This window comes from Tachyglossus aculeatus, chromosome 14, assembly GCF_015852505.1.
Source record: "Tachyglossus aculeatus isolate mTacAcu1 chromosome 14, mTacAcu1.pri, whole genome shotgun sequence".
Classification (NCBI taxonomy): Eukaryota; Metazoa; Chordata; class Mammalia; order Monotremata; family Tachyglossidae; genus Tachyglossus; species Tachyglossus aculeatus.
In genome coordinates, this window is record NC_052079.1 from 52,387,517 (window position 1) to 52,408,976 (window position 21,460).

Consider the following 21,460-nt stretch of genomic DNA (forward strand, 5'->3'; position numbering starts at 1 on the left):
ACTCTTGCTGTAATATCTTTTCTCTGACGCCACAGTGTGCTGGATCCAGAAGACACGAATGGCTGTTGCCTTCTACGCAAAATGTGTAATTAAAGCAGGTGTTTTGACGGAACTGAATGCCTTTATCTCAGAGATTTTTCCAAATTGTTTCAGACCTCTGGAAAATTCTCCAGCCTCCATGTGATCAAGATTTTTGAAATGTATTACAGACAAGAATGTTGTTCCTGCTTCTTTGAGCAGCAGAGGTGGTTGAAGCGCCATATAGAAACTATCTAGAATAATACCTAAATAGGGGTCTTTTTTTCCTATTTTGTGAGTGGAATCATGCTACCCTTTTGATAGTCTGAAAAAGCAAGTAGGCTGAAGGTTGGCTCGGAATCTACCGCCTCAGATATGATCGTAGATAGCCGATGGCCACGACATACGCATGTCACCCCGAGATTGTGCGCTTTCCCTTTCTGGGACAGGGAGAGCAAAGTTTGATGGTCCACGTCATCCCCCGGGCCTGGAATGCCCTCCCTCTGCCCATCTGCCAAGCTAGCTCTCTTCTCCCTTCAAGGCCCTACTGAGAACTCACCTCCTCCAGGAGGCCTTCCCAGACTGAACCCTTCCTTCCTCTCCCCCTCGTCCCCCTCTCCATCCCCCCATCTTACCTCCTTCCCTTCCCCACAGCACCTGTATATATGTATATATGTTTGTACATATTTATTACGCTATTTATTTATTTATTTATTTATTTATTTTACTTGTACATATCTATTCTATTTATTTTATTTTGTTAGTATATTTGGTTTTGTTCTCTGTCTCCCCTTTTTAGAATGTGAGCCCAATGTTGGGTAGGGACTGTCTCTATATGTTGCCAACTTGTACTTCCCAAGCGCTTAGTACAGTGCTCTACACACAGTAAGTGTTCAATAAATATGATTGATTGATTGAAGAGAAGGGGATGAAGTTAGTCTCCCAGGATGTGCGGAAAACACAGAGGCCCTGGAACAAGAGGGGTTGGGTGGGGAGCTCCGCCAGGAACCGCCCTTTCTACAGTCCCCGATTCATTCATTCAATCGTATTTATTGAGCGCTTACTGTGTGCAGAGCACTGTGCTAAGCACTTGGGAAGTACAAGTTGGCAACATCTAGAGACGGTCCCTACCCAACAGCGGGCTCACAGTCTAGAAGGGGGAGATACCCATGAGGCTTGTACTTCCCAAGCGCTTAGTCCAGTGCTCTGCACACAGTAAGCGCTCAATCAATCAATCGGTCGTATTTATTGAGCACTTACTGTGTGCAGAGCACTGGACTAAGCGCTTGGGAAGTACAAGTCGGAAACATATAGAGACAGTCCCTACCCAACAGTGGGCTCACAGTCTAAAAGAATAAATACGATTGAATAATAATAATTATAATTAAGATTGAATAATAAATAAATATGAATGAATGAGGCCTCTATGAGACGTCATGAGGGTGAAGCCTCCAGGAGGAGGTCGAGAAACAGCTGACAGGGCAGGACCAGCCCCAGGAAGGCCCACCCCCGGGTGGAGCTACCCCCTCAAAAATCCCACCCCCAAGATGAACCATCACCAGGAAGTGCCACTTTCAGGAAGTGCAGCACACCCGGGCTCCAAGGCCGAAGAGCCATCGCATGGTTGGGAGCAGGAGAGGTGAGGGAGCGGGAAGAGGAGAGGGAGTAGGACCCTTGGAAGTCCCAGAGACCTTTCCCACATATCACTAACCGGGTCCAGGAGCATCCTTGTTCTGCTTTCAGAACTAGGAGGAAGCAGAGGGGGATGTCACAGCCCAACTGGCCTTCCCACCACATCATGGGCTGCTTCCCCAGAAGAGAGCCTGGGGGCCGCTGTGAGGAGCTGAAAGGGCCAGCGCACACAGGGGAAGGAGGGGTGGGGCAGGGGGGACTTCATCATCATCATCAATCGTATTTATTGAGCGCTTACTGTGTGCAGTAGACTGTGAGCCCACTGTTGGGTAGGGACTGTCTCTATATGTTGCCAATTTGTACTTCCCAAGCGCTTAGTACAGTGCTCTGCACATAGCAAGCGCTCGATAAATACGATTGATGATGATGATGATGCGGAGCACTGTACTAAGCGCTTGGGAAGTACAAATTGGCAACGTAACATTGACTTCACACCGACAGTGGTGTTTCCTAACAGGCAGAAGTTGGGGAGGGCGATGGGATGGAGGACTACTGGGAACCCTGGCTTGGGTGGTTGGGGGCGGTCCCCGCATCCAGCTCAGACCCAAAGTGTAGAGGGGAATAGTAATAATAATAATGATGGCATTTATTAAGCGCTTACTATGTGCAAAGCACTGTTCTAAGCGCTGGAGAGGTTCCAAGGTGATCAGGTTGGCCCATGGGGGGGCTCCCGGTCTTAATCCCCATTTTACAGATGAGGTAAATGAGACCTAGAGAAGTGACTTGTCCAAAGTCACACAGCTGACAATTGGCAGAGCCGGGGTTTGAACCCACGACCTCTGACTCCAAAGCCCAAGCTCTTTCCACTGAGCCATGCCTGTTTAGTTTGATGTCTCTCCGATGTTTATACCAAGCGCTTAGTACAGTGCTCTGCACATAGTAAGCGCTCAATAAATACGATTGATGATGTTTATAGGGGGCTTCTGGTCCCCTGGAGCCTCAGGCCTTCTGGTTTTATGCCGACCAGCCTGGGTTTCAGCGACATGGGACGTCTTTACCAATTAGGGGTATTTATTGAACGATTAGCTCACTGTACTAAGTGCTTGGGAGAGGATAATGTAATAGTTGGTAGACAAATTCCCCGCCCACGAGTTTATGTCGTTATTTTTATTTTCTCCGTTATGGCACGTGCTGCCAGGTCCCGTAGCTCAGAAATGGCCCCCGTGTTCCCTGGGAGATTCTGAAGAGCGGAGTGGGGAGGGCAGGGTTCTCTGGAGGGCCCCCCCGCCCCCCAACCTCCCAAAGAGCTGGGTTCATTAATGGCAGGGAATGTGTCTCATAATTTTATTACATTATACTCTCCCAATGGGATCCATTCAGCGTGGCCCAGTGGAAAGAGCCCGGGCTTTGGAGTCAGAGGTGATGGGTTCAAATCCCGCTCCACCAATTGTCAGCTGTGCGACTTTGGGCAAGTAACTTAAACTTCTCTTGGCCTCAGTTCCCTCATCTGTAAAATGGGGATTAATAATAATAATAATGTTGGTATTTGTTAAGCGCTTACTATGTGCAAGGCACTGTTCTAAGCGCTGGGGTAGATACAAGGTAATCAGGTTGTCCCACGTGGGACTCACAGTCTTCATCCCCGTTTTACAGATGAGGGAACTGAGGCCCAGAGAAGTTAAGTGACTTGCCCAAAGTCGCACAGCTGACGAGGGGCAGAGCCGGGATTTGAACCCACGACCTCTGACTCCAAAGCCCGGGCTCTTTCCACTGAGCCACGCTGCAGACTGTGAACCCCCCCCCCGGTGGGACAACCTGATCACCTTGTAACCTCCCCAGCACTTAGTACAGTGCTCTGCACACAGTAAGCGCTCAATAAATATGATTGATTGATTGATTATGCTGTTATGCTGTTATGTTATGCTGTTATGCTGTTGCTGTTTGTGCTGTTATGTTGCCAACTTGTACTTCCCAAGTGCTTAGTACAGTGCTCTGCACACAGTAAGTGCTCAAATACAATTGATTGATTGATTGATTTGCACATAGTAAGTGCTTAATACATACCATTATTATTATTATTTAGGACTTACTATGTGCAGGGCACTGTACTAAGCACCCAGGAGAGTACAGTACAACAGAATTGGCAGATATGTTCCCTGCCCATATCAAGTTTACAGTCCCAAGCACTTACTACAGTGTTCTGCCCATAGTAAGTACTCAATAAGTAGCCCTGAGGAATTGATTTGGTTTCTGACCTTCCACCCTCCCTCCCTGGCAGAGGTGACCGTGGCTCTCGCTCGGCTCAGGGCCCCTGAGCTGCTGTCCCCACCCCAGGGCCTAGCGGCAATGGCCACAGCCAGGCTCACGGACAAGTTAGAGGAGGAAGCCAAATGCCCCATCTGCTTGGACTTCCTGTCTGACCCGGTGACGGTCGACTGCGGGCATAACTTCTGCTGCCACTGCATCACCTGCCACGGCGACGCAAAGGGCAGGGACCACGGGGCAATCCCCTGCCCGCTTTGCCGGACCCCGTACTGCAAGAAGAACTTCAGAGTCAACAAGCAGCTGGGAAGCCTGATAAAGAGCATCCAGGAGTTGCGCCAGCTGGTCACGGTAGGAGAGGGAGATGTGGAGAGAATGGGCAGAACTGCCTCCAAGATCTCTTCATTGTTGATGGCTTAATCTTGGACTAAGAAGGAGGGAGGAGGTTGGAGGGAGGATTTACTTGTGCATAGCAGCAGGCTGGAACTTTGCGGTTGTTTGAAGGAATGTGTTTTGCAGAGAATCACCTGGTGAAGGCTGTAGCAGAAACTCCTCACCCTGGGCTTCAAGGCTGTCCATCCCCTGGCCCCCTCCTACTTCACCTCCCTTCTCTCCTTCTCCAGCCCAGCCCGCACCCTCCGCTCCTCCGCCGCTAATCTCCTCTCCATACCTCGTTTTCGCCTGTCCTGCTGTCGACCCCCGGCCCACGTCATCCCCCCGGGCCTGGAATGCCCTCCCTCTGCCCATCCGCCAAGCTAGCTCTCTTCCTCCCTTCAAGGCCCTACTGAGAGCTCACCTCCTCCAGGAGGCCTTCCCAGACTGAGCCCCTTCCTTCCTCTCCCCCTCGTCCCCCTCTCCATCCCCCCATACCTCCTTCCCTTCCCCACAGCACCTGTATATATGTATATATGTTTGTACATATTTATTACTCTATTTATTTTACTTGTACATATCTATTCTATTTATTTTATTTTGTTAGTATGTTTGGTTTTGTTCTCTGTCTCCCCCTTTTAGACTGTGAACCCACTGTTGGGTAGGGACTGTCTCTATATGTTGCCAGCTTGTACTTCCCTAGCGCTTAGTACAGTGCTGTGCACACAGTAAGCACTCAATAAATACGATTGATTGATTGATTGTAGCCTCAGGATGGTTTTATTGAGGATGGATGTAATTCATTCATTCATTCAATCGTCTATTTTGAGCGCTGTGTAATTTAAGGTATGCCTACTCTGTAAACTCCTTATGGGCAGAGATTGCACCTACCATCTCTCCTGTATTCTCCCTAGCACTTTCAGCGTGGCTCAATGGAAATAATAATAATAATGATGGCATTTATTAAGCACTTACTATGTGCAAAGCACTGTTCTAAGCGCTGGGGAGGTTACAAGGTGATCAGGTTGTCCCACGGGGGGCTCACAGTCAATCCTCATTTTCCAGATGAGGGAACTGAGGCCCAGAGAAGTGAAGTGACTTGCCCAACGTCACACAACTGACAAGTGGCAGAGCTGGGATTTGAACCCATGACCTCTGACTCCGAAGCCCGGGCTCTTTCCACTGAGCCACGCTGCTTCTCTGAAAGCAGCCCGGAAAGAGCCCGGGCTTCAGAGACAGAGGTCATGGGTTCAAACCCCGGCTCTGCCAATTACCCACTGTGTGACTTTGGGCAAGTCACTTCACTTCTCTGTGCCTCAGTTACCTCTTCTGTAAAATGGGGATTAAGACCGTGAGCCCCCTGTGGGACAACTGGATCACTTTTGAGAAGCAGCGTGGCTCAGTGGAAAGAGCACGGGCTTTGGAGTCAGAGGTCAGGGGTTCAAATCCCAGTTCTACCAATTGTCAGCTGTGTGACTTTGGGCATGTCACTTAACTTCTCTGTGCCTCAGTTACTTCATCTGTAAAATGGGGATTAAGACTGTGAGTCCCCCATGGGACAACCTGATCACCTTGTAACCTGCCCAGTGCTTAGAACAGTGCTTTGTAAGCGCTAAATAGATCCCACTGTTATTATTATTATTACAGTGCTTTGCTTTGCTTCCAATAAATGCTCAGTAAATTCCCCTGATGGATTATATTAAATTGTTCACTGTTCTGAGGTGGACTTCTTCAGTTCTAATGGTGGGATTCTCTTAGTCTTCCTGAGTGAATAGGGCGATCGAGCCACCCAAGATCATAATTTACAGTTGGAATAATAAGACGTGGGATTTCCACATCTTGATGCTTGAATAATCAGGTTTCTTTTGGTTCCATACCAGACTTAGAGAGAACAAAAAATGTGTCGATAGACTTTTTCTTTAACTTGCATAATCTCTTTTCAGAAGGTTCGTGAATAACTTGTTACCGGAGCCATCAAAAATCCTTTGGCAAGTGTGTTCTTAAAAGGCTCATATTCCCCATTTCATTAGGAAGATATTTTGGATAATGCAGAGAAGCAGCGTGGCTCCGTGGAAAGAGCCCGGGCTTTGGAGTCAGAGGTCGTGGGTTCAAATCCCGACTCCGCCACTTGTCAGCTGTGTAACTTTGGGCAAGTCACTTAACTTCTCTGGGCCGTAGTTACCTCATCTGTAAAATGGGGATTAAGACCGTGAGCCCCCCGTGGGACAACCTGATCACCTTGTATCTCCACAGCGCTTAGAACAGTGTTTCTTTTAGACTGTGAGCCCACTGTTGGGTAGGGACTGTCTCTATATGTTGCCAACTGTACTTCCCAAGCGCTTAGTACAGTGCTCTGCACACAGTAAGCGCTCAATAAATACGATTGATGTGCATACAGCTTAAATATTGAACTGATTTGTAAACTAAATGTGTAAAAAAAAAAAAAGTGTTCACTTCCCAAAAGATCCCTAAAATAATCTCAAGAAATATCTCCTATAGCTGCAGTTTTATGAAATATCTCACTAACCAATGGTTAAACTGAGTGCTATAATTTGGGGAAGTGAAGTGATATCAAGTGTGCATTTGTTCATGTGTTTTTAAGGACCAGCAACAGGCCTCAGTTCAGCAAGCTGGGATGGTGCCTACAGCCCCCCAGGGAATGGGGTCCGGGGGCCCCGGAAAAGATCCAGAGAAGCGGAAGCTCATCCAACAGCAACTTGTTCTCCTCTTGCACGCCCACAAATGTCAGCAGCGGGAGCAGGCAAACGGTGAAGCCCGACAGTGCAACCTTCCCCACTGCCGCACGATCAAGAACGTCCTCAACCACATGACACACTGTCAGGCCGGCAAGTCCTGTCAGGGTAAGTGGCTAGAGAAGCAGTAGACCAAATGGGGGGAAAAGAGCGGAGAAACAAATGAGGCCACAATGGCAAAAACAATACCTCATTATTTAACATATCAAAGTCCTACTTGGATTTGGAAGTAGTCCTGTTCACTAAATTAGGGAGATGTACAATGACTCCAAGCTAACCTGCCTCATTGTGTGATAGAATTACTGTAGTCTGAGATGGGCTTGGGAGCTGGAGTGGTACTGAAAGTAGGTAATTTATAGTTATAGGAGCTTAGGGTAGTGATTCTCAACTGGTGTTCTACAGGAATTTGTCTCCCCGATGAGCTCTGAAACTCTGCGGGTTGGACCACTTCAGAATTTAAAGTTTTTGTTCAGGTCCACTCCCAACCAGAGAAGTCAGCTGGCAGCCTAGCTTAGACCACTCTGCGTCAGCTGGGTGTGTCTCCAAATAATAATAATAATGGTGGTATTTATTAAGCACTTGCTATGTGCAAAGCACTGTTCTAAGCGCTGGGGAGGATACAAGGTGATCACGTTGTACCACGTGGGGCTCACAGTCTCAACCCCCATTTTTGCAGATGAGGTAACTGAGGCACAGAGAAGTCAAGTGACTTGCCCAAAGTCACACAGCTGACAAGTGGCGGAGCCGGGATTTGAACCCACGACCTCTGACTCTCAAGCCCGGGCTCCAAAGCATTGCAGTAGTGTCACGTTCTTTGGCTTTAGGGCCCAGGGGAGGAGGGATAGAAAGTGGTTCGATTTTCTTTTGGATGGATCAGAATTTAGACAGACACCTTTTATTTATTTTTTTTGAGGGGTGGGGGATTGTTTTTTTTTGGCATTTATTGAGCGCTTACTATGTGCAAAGCACTTTTGTTCTCTCCTCGATCTCCATTTTGCTTATGTTTGGTTTCTAGACAGTAAGAAGTCAGCATCCATCAGTTGTGATGATGCCTTCTGCGTTGGTCAAACAATTGGTTCCGCCGGAGAAAAGTGTGGTTAAGATGTAACTAAAAAAGGGTTTTTATTCAGTGATGAGTCCCTAGGAAAGGCTTCCAAATATACGTAGTACAGTTTAAAAGGTGTCACAGGAGCATTACCTCCCACCTCGCTCTAACCAGGAGACCCAGAGCCTAGGGAGACTACTAACTATTGGCTGCTGGCTCCAAGTCAGGATGGAGCCATTGAAGGTGGAAGTGGTTGGACTTCCAAAGATTAAAGCCCCTACCTCCACTTACTCGGGCTTTGGAGTCAGAGGTCATGGGTTTGAATCCCAGCTCTGCCAATTGTCAGCTGTGTGACTTTGGGCAAGTCACTTAACTTCTCTGTGCCTCAGTTACCTCATCTGTAAAATGGGGATTGAGACCGTGAGCCCCCTGTGGGACAACCTGATCTCCTTGTAACCTCCCCAGTACTTAGAACAGTGCTTTGCACATAGTAAGCGTTTCATAAATGCCATTATTATTATTATTATTACTCCTTTCCTCCCATCTCCTCCACCACCACCACTACCATCCTGCCCTTTCTTTCTTAATTGCCTGTCCCTGTATCATCAATATTTCTACCTGTGTTTTGAACGGAAATTCCATGAAGTGAGTCATATCGAGTAGGAAGAAAACCAGATGTTGTCAGCACCTGTCTCCACCCTTGTGCCAGCCCCCCTGCAATCCTCTCTGCACTGCGGGGAGACAAATGAAGCCACTATAGTATGGCTCCATTCATTCATTCATTCAATGACTGTGAGCCCTCTGTTAGGTAGGGACTATCTCTATATGTTGCCAAGTTGTACTTCCCAATCGCTTAGTACAGTGCTCTGCACACCGTAAGTGCTCAATAAATATGATTGATTGATTCAATCGTATTTATTGAGCACTTACTGTGTGCAGAGCACTGTACTAAGAGCTTGGGAAGTACAAGTTGGCTCCATCACCGGGCTGGGCCCTCACTGCTGGGACCACAGGAGGGTTGAGGAGGGCACCAGGGGGTAACTAGGTTGCTGCCATACGTGGGAGGTGCTTTCGCATTGTGGTGACCTCCCTGTCCTGTGCTGGGACTTTCCAGCCGCCGCGTGAGTGTGATCTTGGTGCATGTGAAAATTCGGCAGAGCTATGGAGCGATGCTTCCCCAAGTGCAGGCCAGGCCTGTCATTATTATCATCATCATCGAGCGCCTCCGGAAGCAAAGCCCTGTCAGGTGGGGAAAATCCAGCCCTTATAGGGCTACTTTCCAAGCTTTGGCTAGGCAGTTTAAGCCCGCTAGGTCCTCTAGAGAAGAGCCAGGTACAGGAATCCTAGAGAAGCCTCTTATTTTTGCACGCGTTCACACACATGCACACGTTGCAGAAGAGCTAGAACATGCTTTCTCTTTCTAAGTACGGAATTGATTGAGTGCTGAGTGAAAATGTAAGAATAAAGGAGAAAACATTTGAAAAATTGCTTTTCCTCTCTCCTTCACTCTTCAGTGTCTTTCTGCAATCCTGATTAAGTACGGAATTGATTGAGTGCTGAGTGAAAATGTAAGAATAAAGGCGAAAACATTTGAAAAATTGCTTTTCCTCTCTCCTTCACTCCTTAGTGACACACTGTGCATCTTCACGACAAATCATGTTTCATTGGAAGAATTGTGCAAGACCTGACTGTCTTGTGTGCCTGCCCCTCAGAAATTCAGGAGATAAGAGAAATCAGCAATGTAAGCCTTGAACTTGCATGTGTGTGTGTGTGTGTGTATACATACATATATGTACTCATTACGACTGTTGCTTCAAGAAACTCGAGAGAATTTTGTACATGTGCAATTCGTGACAGTGAGAGATTAAAATAAATATAAAAATTACATGTTATGTAGCACTCAATTTGATAGTATGACTTTTTAAATATATAATTAAGCTTTTGGTATACATTATAGTTGATTTTAATCCAGGTCAAGAGAAGCAGCATGGCTCAGTGGCAATAGCCTGGGCTTGGGAGTCGGAGGATGTGGTTTCTAATCCTGACTCCACCACTTGTCACTGGCGGACCCTGGGCTAGCTGCTTAACTTCTCTGAGCCTCAGTTCCCTCATCTGTAAAATGGGGATTAAGACTGGGAGCCCCACATGAGACAACCTATGTTGTATCTACCCCATTACTTAGAACAGTGCTTGGCACATAGTAAGCACTTAACAAACACCATAATGATGATGATGATGATTATGTCACAACTGTTTTTACTGATTTTAAGATCACTTTGTCTCTTTTATAGCTATGTGTTACCTCACTGATAATAAATACCAGAGCCTTGCACTTCCATTATGTATGGTGTTTTAAAAGACCAAAGCAGAAGGGCAGTAGAGAGAAAGCACTGGCAAACTGGTTGTTTAAAACTTGTGATGGAAATATTTGTAGTTTTCCTTTCTTTGAGCTAATATTTGAATGTGCATGGTGCCTTTTTTCTTCCATTAGCCTTTTAATGTTTTTTGCTAATTTCCCCCCCGCCTCCCCGTAGCATTATTGAGTGGAGCTTCAGTGGGATTTAGATATCTTGGCCCCATAGGCGTGGACCAACAAACTATCCCCAGCCTCAACATGACCAGTCAGATTGATCCCAGTTCTATTGAGAGGGCTTATGCATCCCTTGGCCTAACCTATCAAGGCAACCAGATGCAGCCCCAAACCCAAGCTCAAGTGAAGAGTCAGTCGGCAGGGCAGTCCCCCCAGGGGATGCGCCCCATGAATACCATGAGTAAGTCTGTGCACCTTTCATTCATGACTCAATATTTATGATCAATGTGTTTTATTTTCCACTTCAGAGGTCCCATTCAGGTATATCTCACCTTGGAAAAGTACCCAAATTACCTCGATCCATACCAAATTTTCACCTAGCCTTCCCCAGAGATTGGTTTATGATAAGATCGATTGTCAGCTTTGTTTTTGACTTGTCAGACTCTCCAACTCTAGGTTATTTGGTCAGGCCCTTTTCCAAAGCTGTAAAATGTCTGATTTTCCTTTTTCCCAACTACCACATTTCCTCTGTAAACAAAGCCTTGATCACTACTGTCTCCTTGAAAAATGCTCTAAGAAGGTTTTATGCATTTAATTTTCTCCCTTTGGTTCATAAACTGTAAACACAGCAAGAGACTTTTAAAACTAACTTTTTATACAGCTTTATCCTAAGCCACCATATAACTTCAAATGGCTTTTTAAGCTATGCATTTATTCATTGAGATCTTGTGCACTCTCCCCTCTGACGTAATTGTTTTAATTAGTTTTCTTAAATTTTAACTTCAGGTTGTTGGGATGAATTTAACTAGTACCGTGCCCGACACTGCAGGTCTTCATTTCCAAACAGGTTCACCTTGCTGGGCAGGGTTCTGTAATTTCCTAATAATATTTTAGCCAGAAAAAGAGTTATTGCAGAACTGAGTAGTCTTGTTAAGAGGCCATAGCTGTCTGTTGAGTTCTCATTTGAGCAGACAATCTTCTAAACATAGTGTTGATAGGGAAGACCTTCCATTGCAATAGCCGATTTGACCTAAAATGTCTCTCAGTGTGCCATTTAGTGGAAGGAGAATCAAAGTATCTATAATGTAGTTCTCTAGTAGACTAAAAATGAAGGGAACGAATGCCCTAATCCTGGGGCCTCGATTAAGAATGTATTTTTCCTTGGAACTCAGTTCTGCTAAGCACTTAGTATTGTGTGTTGCATACAGTAAGCGCTCAATAAATATGATCGAATGAATGAATAAATGCATGTTAATCCGTAGACCCCATTTTCCAGTAACACAGGAGTGTGTTCTTTCCAAATCCAGTTTTAGCGAAGACTCTTGCTGTAATATCTTTTCTCTGACACCATAGTGTGCTGGATTCAGAAGACATGAGTGGTCAAAAGAATGTCCCTTCCCCTTGTTCTGCTGTTGTCTTCTACACAAAATGTGTAGTTAAAGCACACGTTCTGACAGAACAGAATGCCTTTATCTCAGAGATGTTCAAAAATGTTTCAGACCTCTGGAAAATGTTCCAGCCTTCATGTGATCAAAATTCTTGAAGAGAAATGTATTTCAGAGAAGAATGTTTTACTGCTTCTTTGAACAGCAAAGCTGATTGAAGCCCTGTATAGAAACTGACTATATAGAATGATACCTAAGTAGGGGTCTCTGTTTCCTATTTCCTATCATCCTATCTGATTCCTATTTCCTTTTGGTAGTCTGAAAAAGCAAGTGGCTTAAAGGTTGTCTCGGAATCTACTGCCTGAGGGGAGATGGGGCCTGAGGAGGGAGTTAAATGTCTGAAACAAATGGAGAGGGCGATGGGCATGGGTGTCTATAAGGGTAAAGAAATAGTTTTGCTGGGCAGAGTTAAAGCATGCAAGGATAAACTTGAAGTGGACGAAATCAGCCTGATATTTAGATTTCCACCAGCAGTGCTCTGCGGCTCGAGCACAAGAGCGAAGGAGTCACTCCCTATCCTTCTCGTAGTCTAAATTGCCCGCAACCTACCTCTTGTCCCAGATAGCTCTATGGTTGTCTCGTGTACCACCACACCACCAGAGCTTGGTTTGTTTCTGAATTATAGCATTATTCACGTGGAAGATTTTTTTTTTTTTGCAAAACTAAATGCTGCTTTGTGGTGAACATCACTTCCCGTGGCTTCCGGTTGTTTGTAGGGAGAGCGTTGGCTGCAGGACTAGCTAGGCTGGAAGTGTATTGTGTAGGGTTTGTTCTTGCTTCTGACTTTTATATATGCTAGCAACCTCGCTAGTCCAGCGTGCCACCTAGGAAGGCTGAGGGTGTTCTTTCTAGGTGGTGGAACAGCCCTTTAACCATGGTGGCATTGGCTCTGGATCAGCAAGAACTGGAAATTTATTGTAAGACTCCCTCTGGTAAGGAAGGAAATTCCCCATGCGTTGGCCCGCTGCTCATTGGTTGAAGGGGTGGGAAGGTAGCGTTCTCCCCACCTCCCAATACCTATTCAATCAGAATCTCCTATTCAGACCCACACTGTTTTCCCCATCTTCATTTGTGGCTCCCCTTTTGAGCCGTCTGTCTTCAACAGTAGATTGATCGTGGTCATTAGCAGCCACTCGTTCATATTTGAGATCTTGGTATGACTAACGGTAGAGACTCTTTTCCAGGTTTCAGTCACCAAGATATCGTACCGCTTTTTCAAAACAGTCATTAGGGGGAAGAGCCATTAGAGTTTCAACTCCTTAATGACGGTCCTTTTGTCATTTATCATGCCTTTCAGAACTGGTACGTGTTAAATGTTGTCCAGAAAATGTTCCCGTGATAGTTTCCTTGCTGTGCAGGTTCTCTCTGCTATCATTTGAAAGACTGAAAGTAGGCAGCTCATTAGTTGTTGCCCTCACCAGGCCAAAAGCCATTCCTTATCTGGCATTCTGCTTGCTGCTCACTCAGTCCTCTTCCTCTCCTCCCCACCCCACCTCTCAAACTCTCCTGAATTCATAGGCCTTTTGTGAGCAATTCATCCCCTTGGTCTGGAATAAATGTCCAATGTGAGTCCTTCAGCCATCACGTTGCCATGCTCCCAAGTTCAGACAACTGTATGATCTTGTTGCCCTGAGTCCCTTTAGCCTTGGGCTGTTGGTGGTCACTTGCTTTGTGGAGAGCCTGCTTTGCCGCTGAGGATGCAGAAGGCTGTGGGATCACATGCAACAATAGCATAGCGTTTCCATGTGGAAACAGAAGGCAAATAAGTCATGAAGAGCTTTCTCTTGTACAGTCAATCTGTTCCACACCTTTCACTCTACTGCTTCCCTTGCCATTGAAAAAAACTGTCTTGACGGGGTACACTGTTTTTTCCAAAAGTGATACCACACAAATGGGTGTTTCCAGTGACAAATGCAGGATTGTGGGCAAACAGGGTCCTTTTTTTTATGGGAGAATGATTACTCCAGAAGTGCCACTACACTGTGGAGGGAAGGGGTGTGTTGAGGTGGCGGGCGTTGGGAGGTAGAGACAGAGGTTTTTCTTGCACAAGCATTAAGCAGACTAAAGATAGAAACCAAACTCTGTGTGTGTGTGTATGTGTGTGTGTGTGTGTGTTTCAGGGGGGAGGAGAAGATGTAAACAAGAATTGTTATCTTCAATCGAAACACATGATACTTATTTCACAAGCATAATATATTTGTGTTGGCTTTTTCGTCTCAGTTATTTTTACACACTGTATGAAATAATGTCTTGTGAAAAGAAAGTCTTCAAATGCAGGCATTCTCTTGGTTATGTAGGTGCCAGTCCACTGGGAGTAAACGGAGGTGGGGGGGTTCAAGCCCCCAGTCTGCTTTCTGACTCAATGTTGCGTTCAGTGGTGAATTCTCAAAAGTAAGTTCCCATTTATATTTCTAATGCATGAGATGATTTTTTCTGATGCTTGACTGGATTCCCCAAAGTCAAATGAAAGATTTTCCTTCCCTCAATGTGATTTCTCTCATTACACTACAAAGAGCAGGGGTGGGACAAGAGGAAGACCAGGTCAGTCGCCCCAGACCTCAGGCCAACAGAAAAGAGCAAAGATCCCCCTCTCAGTCCACAGGCTCTGGCCTAGGGGTCTGTGTAGGTTTGTTTTATAATCAATCAATCAATCGTATTTATTGAGCGCTTACTGTGTGCAGAGCACTGTACTAAGCGCTTAATTCTTCAAATGCTGAAGAGTCGTTTGTGACCCAAAGCGACTCCATGGACATACCCTCCATGGAAGATGGAACATCCCATCTTCTGAAATAAAGTCCTTCTGGTATGTGTATCCGTTGAGTTTTCTTGGTAAAGATATGGAAGTGGTTTACCATTGCCTTCTTCCGTGTGGTAAAAACTTGAGTCTCTGCCATTGTCTTTCATCAACTTTTTGATCATTTGATTGTACGTCTTTGATTCCTTCCCATGCCGCTGCTGCCCAGCACAGGTGAATCAACTTTGTCTGATGCTTCAGCTTAGACCTTTCCGTTATGGGTGGCCCTCTATGGCATAGCTCTAAGCTTTACCAGAGTACACAAACTCTCCTGCCAAGATAAGGCGCCAATTCCTAGGAGAATTCATAGGAAAAGCCCTGGTCGTTCCCTGGCCCAGATGTTGGAAGTGAACCCATGCCTTTGACCCTAATGCTGGGGAGTCCTGTGGTGTGAGAAATCTCTGGGCACTTTAGAGCTGCAAACAGAGAGGGGCAGTGTCAGCCTTTGTACCTCAAATCATAGAGAATATTATGGGAATTCTAGTTTGACAATCCTCTCTCCCAGTCTTTTTTCTAGCCCGCCTGTATTTGATAAATTATTTTTAAAACTCCTTTTTTAAAGCCCAATGATGAGTGAAAATGCCAGTCTTGCCAACTTGGGGGCCATGCCAACAGCAGCCCAACCATCCAGTACTGGAATTCAGAAACCATGGCATGAAGATATTACTCAGGACCTCCGAAATCATCTTGTTCATAAACTGTAAGCACGCTGGCATGCTTTCATTCTTCCTCATGCATGCTGTTAATACAACCCTAATTAACAACATTTAGTTCCCCCTTTTTGCTGCTGCTCCTTTTATTCCTCTCTTGGCTTCTACTTCTGTCCCCCTACCTCTCATCCTAATTGTGATCCTTTATTCATTCATTCATTCATTCATTCATTCAATCATATTTATTGAGCGCTTACTGTGTGCAGAGCACTGTACTAAGCCCTTGGAAAGTACAGTTTGGCAACATATAGTGACAGTCCTTACCCAACAATGGCTCACAGGCTAGAAGGGGGAGACAGACAGCAAAACAGAACAAGTAAACAGGTGTCAGCTTCATTTAATCATACTTATATTCATTCAATTGTATTTATTGAGCACTTACTGTGTGTAGAGCACTGTGCTAAGCACTTGGGAAGTACAAGTTGGCAACATATAGAGATGGTCCCTACCCAACAGCGGGCTCACAGTCTAGAAGGGGGAGACAGACAACAAAACAAAACATATTAACAAATAAAATACATAGAATAAACATGTACAAGTAAAATAAATGAATAAATAGAGTAATAAATCTGTACAAACATATGTACAGGTGCTGTGGGGAGGGGAAGAGGAAGGAGGGGGCTCAGTCTGGGAGCTTATAGAGCGCTTACAGTGTGCAGAGCACTATAATAAGCACTTGGGAGAGTACACTGTAACAATAAACAGACACATTCCCTGCCCACAATGAGCTTACAGTCTGGAGGGGTAGACACACATTAATATAAATAAATAAATGACAATTATGGGCATAAGTGCTGAGGGGCTGGGAGGAAGGGATGAATGAAGGGAGCAAGTCAAAGTGATGCAGAAGGGAGTGGGCGAAGAGGAAAGGATGGCTTAGTCAGGGAAGGCTTCTTGGAGAATATGTGCCTTCAATAAGGCCTTGAAGGGGTAGAGAGTAATTGTCTGTCGGATCCTCATTTCCATCCCCCTTTTCCTAAGAAAAAGGATGTGAATCCTAAAAAGTAATTGTCACCTCTTCTACTACATCTCCCTCTCAACATCCTTGTTCTCCCTTCCCCTGAAGTCCCAGTTTTCTGATTGAAAGACTCACCCACCTTCGCAAGGACCTGTGTTGGCTCTTCGTATGCTCTCCATGGATGGGGACAACCATTGGATTTCATTCTGCCTCTTGAGAGGGTGCTTAAGAAATAGCAAGTTGAAGTTGAGGGTTTCTTGGGAAGCCACAGAAACAAAGTGGGTCGGGGTTTTTTTATTGAATTAGTAATTGATTATTTTTAGGAAATTTTGCTTCTGTATTTCTTCATGACAGTCATGCCTGGTGCCCATTTTTAACTACTTAATGGGTTTGGGGAATTATAGGAACGGAATTGGGGTGGACAGTGGGTATATGAAGTGATCGCTATTGTATCTGCTTTCACACCTTCATGTCCGCTCTTGCTATCCCTTTGTGTGTCCCTCTCGAAGTTGTTCTTTGTATAACTCATTCTTAAAACAAATCCTGGAGATGTGGCTCCATCCAGCTGGTTTGGAGACAAGCCGGGAGGATTTTTTCACATAATGGAAAACACCACTTATTTTTCTATTTCAGTGTCCAAGCCATATTTCCTACTCCTGATCCTGCAGTTTTGAAAGACAGGCGACTGGAAAACTTGGTTGCATATGCTCGGAAGGTGGAAGGCGACATGTACGAATCAGCAAATAGCCGAGTAAGTATCTGCTCTCCATATACAGACTTCACTCTTTCTGTGATCATCTTAAAACTGATTGAGCCTGCTAGTCTGATATGATACCTTATGGTAGTAAATCCAGTTGGAGGCATTACAGTTGTGTTATAAGATCTGCTAAGAGAAGCAGCGTGGCTCAGTGGCAAAGAGCCCGGGCTTTGGAGTCAGAGGTCATGGGTTCAAATCCCAGCTCCGCCAATTATGAGCTTTGTGACTTTGGGCAAGTCGCTTCACTTCTCTAGGCCTCAGTTACCTCATCTGTAAAATGGGGATTAAGACTGGGAGCCCCTAATAGGACAACCTGATCACCTTGTAACCTCCCCAGCACTTAGAACAGTGCTTTGCATATAGTAAGCACTTAATAAAATGTCATCATTATTATTATCTTTTTCAGCAGGTTAGTAAAAGCTAGAACTATGCTCTATGGGAGAGGGAAGTTTAGCTGAAATATTTCACTCCTCTGTTAAAAATGCTGAAAAGAAATGTTAAAGCAGATATCTTGTAGAAATGTAGTACTTTTTAACTCAATATGTGTTTAAAGAAATGGAGAGACCACTGACGAGCTAACAGGCCAAAGTCTCATCTCCCTCTCCTCCTTGCCAGTGAATCTACTCAGCTAATGAATACATTCATCTCCATTTAACTGTTCTATGTTTAACCTGTTTTCTCCCCTTGCTCCTTCACCCCCAAAATCGTAAAGGCGGAGTACTATCACCTGTTATCCGAGAAGATCTATAATATCCAGAAGGAACTGGAGGAGAAGCGGAGGACTAGACACCAGAAACAGAGCATGATGCGGAATGCCCCAGGCATGCCACTGCCATCCTCCATGAGTCAAGGGCCCAGTATGGGGCAGCCACAGCCAGGAATGTCTGCTAGTAAGAGCTGTTGTGATTGTGTTGGTGGTGGTAATATGTTGGAGGGATCTTGGGAGGTTAAATGCATCTGGATGGAATGCCCTCTCCCCTCCCAAAAGCTGCTTATAGCTTCCTTGGCTAGGAGGGCTTAAAACGGCTCTTGGTCTTTTAAGAATTCTAGCCCGTGTTCATCTTGATGGGTTCTCTGAACTACCTAGAAGGTTGTCCCTGTAAACAAGTGGCTTCTTAAGATTCAAGAGCTCTAGAGATTTGAGAGCAGCCAGAAATACTTGTTAGAATTGAAGAACCGATTTGGATTGTGGAAGCCAGGGGACTGACTTGGTCCCTAATTGTGGCGGTGGTATTTTGGTGAGCCGGGTTGATCTGGGGCTGATGGGGGGGGAACCCATACTCCAAGGTCCTGTGGCTCTTCCCAGATGCCCCAGGGCATTCCCCCCGGGACATGTTTAATCCTGGCAGTTTGGCCAAGTAGGAAGTGCTCCGCACATAGTAAGTGCTTAATCAATCAATCAATCAATCAATCGTATTTATTGAGCGCTTACTATGTGCAGAGCACTGTACTAAGCGCTTGGGAAGTACAAATTAAAATGGCTTTTATTAAGTGCAAAGCACTGTTTTAAACGCCGGGAAGGTTACAGGGTGATCAAGTTGTCCCACGGGGGGCTCACAGTCTTAATCCCCATTTTAGGATGAGGTAACTGAGGCCCAGAGAAGTGAAGTGACTTGCCCAAAGCCACACAGCTGACATGTTGTGGAGCCGGGACTTGAACCCCTGACCTCTGACTACAAAGCCTGGGCTCTCTCCACTGAGCCATGCTGCTTAACAAATACCATCATTATTATTATTATTATTATTTTCCCTTTAACTTTGCTGCAAAATCACCATTTTCTGGTTTTATGGTGTTTCTTTAATGAATGACCTTATGCTGCCTCTAAGACAGCTGCATTTGATTTGAGGGAGGGGGCTTGTGAGGTAACTTGGTGGGGCCAGGGTGAAAAAAACCCCCACCAGAAACATGGCTCTCTTCTGACATTATCTATTACCATTTCTTTGCCTTTCCTGTGGGAATACTAATAATAATATAATAATAGTAGCATTTGTTAAGTGCTTACTACATGCCAGGCACTATAGTAAGCAGTATACTAGAACGCAAGATAATCAGGACAGACCTAGTCCCTGTCCCACAGGTGACTCTCCCAGTTTAACAGGGAAGGAGAACAGGTCCAGATGAAGGAACTGAAGCACAGATAAGTGTCTTGCCTGAAGTGGTGGAGCTGAGGAACGTTCAATCTGCAATATTTCCTTCCAGGTGCCAGTTCTGGGGAGGTACAAGTTCCCAGCCCGCCCTCTCAGCAGATGCAGTCAGCAATGAATTGCTAAAAGTAAGGGTGCCTTTTTTTTTTTTTACCCGTACCCTGTTTAGGATGTTTTAGATGATTTCCGGTTCTTGACTCAAATCCCCAGATTAGTAAAAGGGGCAGGTGTATGGGGGGGAGGGGGGGAGTTGAGTTTGAGGACCTTTCCAATGGGTGAGGACCCGATTCTGCGAGTTTGCGCAGTGGCAACCTTTCCCTGAGATTTTTCAGCTTGGCCTCTTGTGTAATTCCACCCTGATGGCCTCTCGAGTAGGCAGCAGGGGCCAAACCAGTAAGGGAATGGATGGGGTGCGGGGCTCTAATGGCGATCTCTAGGTGCGTAAGGATGGGAAGTCCCAGGCCAGGGCTCAGGGGAGCACCAGGGAGGTTACATACATCTGAAACAGTCTTCCGTTCAGTCCTCAGAGCACCAGAGAAGCAGCTGGAACATCGGCCAGCCTGTTGGTGAGCCTCTGCCTCGCCTGTGCCCAAGTGGGCTCTCCTCCTCGGCTCTGCCGTGAAACTCAACTTGCGGGCTTGAAGTGAAAACTCCCTGCCCTTCCTGCAGTAGCTGGAGCCTTCGATCACACTTCCCGCCTTTCTTGGGCTGTGGGTGGGTGGGCAGGCAATCATAACTGGAATTGGGCTCCAACAGAGAGGGGCTCACTGCAGCTCTCCTGTCCCCAGCATTTAATCAGCCCCAGTGGATCCAATCAGTGTCTAAGTAAGACTCCTTCTGCCACGCAGCCTTCATTTCCCATCTCTCTTCATACACCACCATCACGCTCCCCCCTCCGCCACCCCTCCAGGTCCTGGCAATATCCCTGGGAGAAGCAGCGTGAATAGAGCACAAGCCGGGGAGCTAGGAGAACCTGGTTTCTAATCCCAGCTCCGCCACTTTTCTGCTGTGTGACCTTGGGCAAGTCGCTTCACTTCTCTGGGCCTCGGTTACCTCATCTAAAAATGGAATTAAGATTGTGAGCCCCATCTGGGACAGGGACTGTGTCCAACCCAGTTTGCTTGGATTTACCCACGCTTAACAAATACCACATTTATTCTTAATATCCCTGTAGTGGGGAGGGCAGGCATGTCCCCTTCTACGGCTCAGTCAGTCACTCAGTGGTGTTTAGTGAGTGCTTATTTGGTGCAGAGCACTGTACTAAATGCTTCAGAAAGTATAATAAAACAGAGTTGGCAGATGTGATCCCTTCCCACAAGGAGTTTACAGTCTCCGAGGAAGAAGAGACCAAAATAGATTACAAATAGGGGAAATAGTAGAATATTAGACTCCAACCCCCGGATTCCAGTGCCACATGTAAGTCATCCCAGAAATCAATCCATCAGTGATATTTATATGTTGCCAACTTGTACTTCCCAAGTGCTTAGTACAGTGCTCTGCACACAGTAAGCCTCAATAAATACGATTGATTGATTGATTGAGTGCTTACTATGTGCAAAGCACTATACTAAGCATTTGGAAGAGTACAACAGAATTAGCGGAAATGTTCCCTGCCCATAATGAGCTTACAGTCCTAGTTCCAGGTGAACCTAATTCAGTCCCAATAAATCCTATTGAACTTGATTCTCCCCAGGGAACTCAGGTACCCATCCACCATCCCTCAGCCTACCTATAAGGCATTGGGTTGTCTCTGCTCTATCAATAATCTAATAACTAATCAATCAGTGGTATATTGGGGCCAGGGTAATTCACTGGCTGAGGGTCAGAGCTTAGATGTTGACGGCCAGACACCAGCCGCCTCCCCTCAGTTTTCCCTGAGGATCACTCCCTTTTCCTTTTCACTCCGCTTCCCCTCCACTCTTTCACCCCAAAGTAAGGTGAAACAGAATCCTGCTCCTTTGTGGCTGTAAGTATAGGGTCATACATATACTGAGAAGCAGCATGGCGTAGTGAATAAAGCACAGGCCTGGGAATCAGAA

The 21,460-nt window shown here is 45.8% G+C and overlaps 1 protein-coding gene across 1 annotated transcript; it reads left to right on the forward strand.

Moving 5' to 3' along the window:
- The first annotated feature begins 1,583 nt into the window (after window positions 1-1,583).
- LOC119937052 (histone acetyltransferase p300-like) lies at window positions 1,584-20,410 on the forward strand. The gene is made up of 10 exons (XM_038756676.1): window positions 1,584-1,657; window positions 3,929-4,263; window positions 6,887-7,145; window positions 9,710-9,823; window positions 14,355-14,448; window positions 15,414-15,551; window positions 17,153-17,270; window positions 17,989-18,166; window positions 19,477-19,549; window positions 19,942-20,410. The coding sequence occupies exons 1-9, from the start codon at window positions 1,639-1,641 to the stop codon at window positions 19,545-19,547; spliced, it is 1,326 nt and encodes a 441-aa protein (XP_038612604.1). The 5' UTR covers window positions 1,584-1,638; the 3' UTR covers window positions 19,548-19,549; window positions 19,942-20,410.
- Window positions 20,411-21,460: the final 1,050 nt, after the last annotated feature.

Excerpts from the sequence above, each read along its gene's own strand:
- LOC119937052 (XM_038756676.1), top strand. Across the intron at positions 14,449-15,413 it reads TCAGTGGTGAATTCTCAAAA|CCCAATGATGAGTGAAAATG; the intron begins GTAAGTTCCCAT and ends CCTTTTTTAAAG. Across the intron at positions 17,271-17,988 it reads ACGAATCAGCAAATAGCCGA|GCGGAGTACTATCACCTGTT; the intron begins GTAAGTATCTGC and ends AAAATCGTAAAG.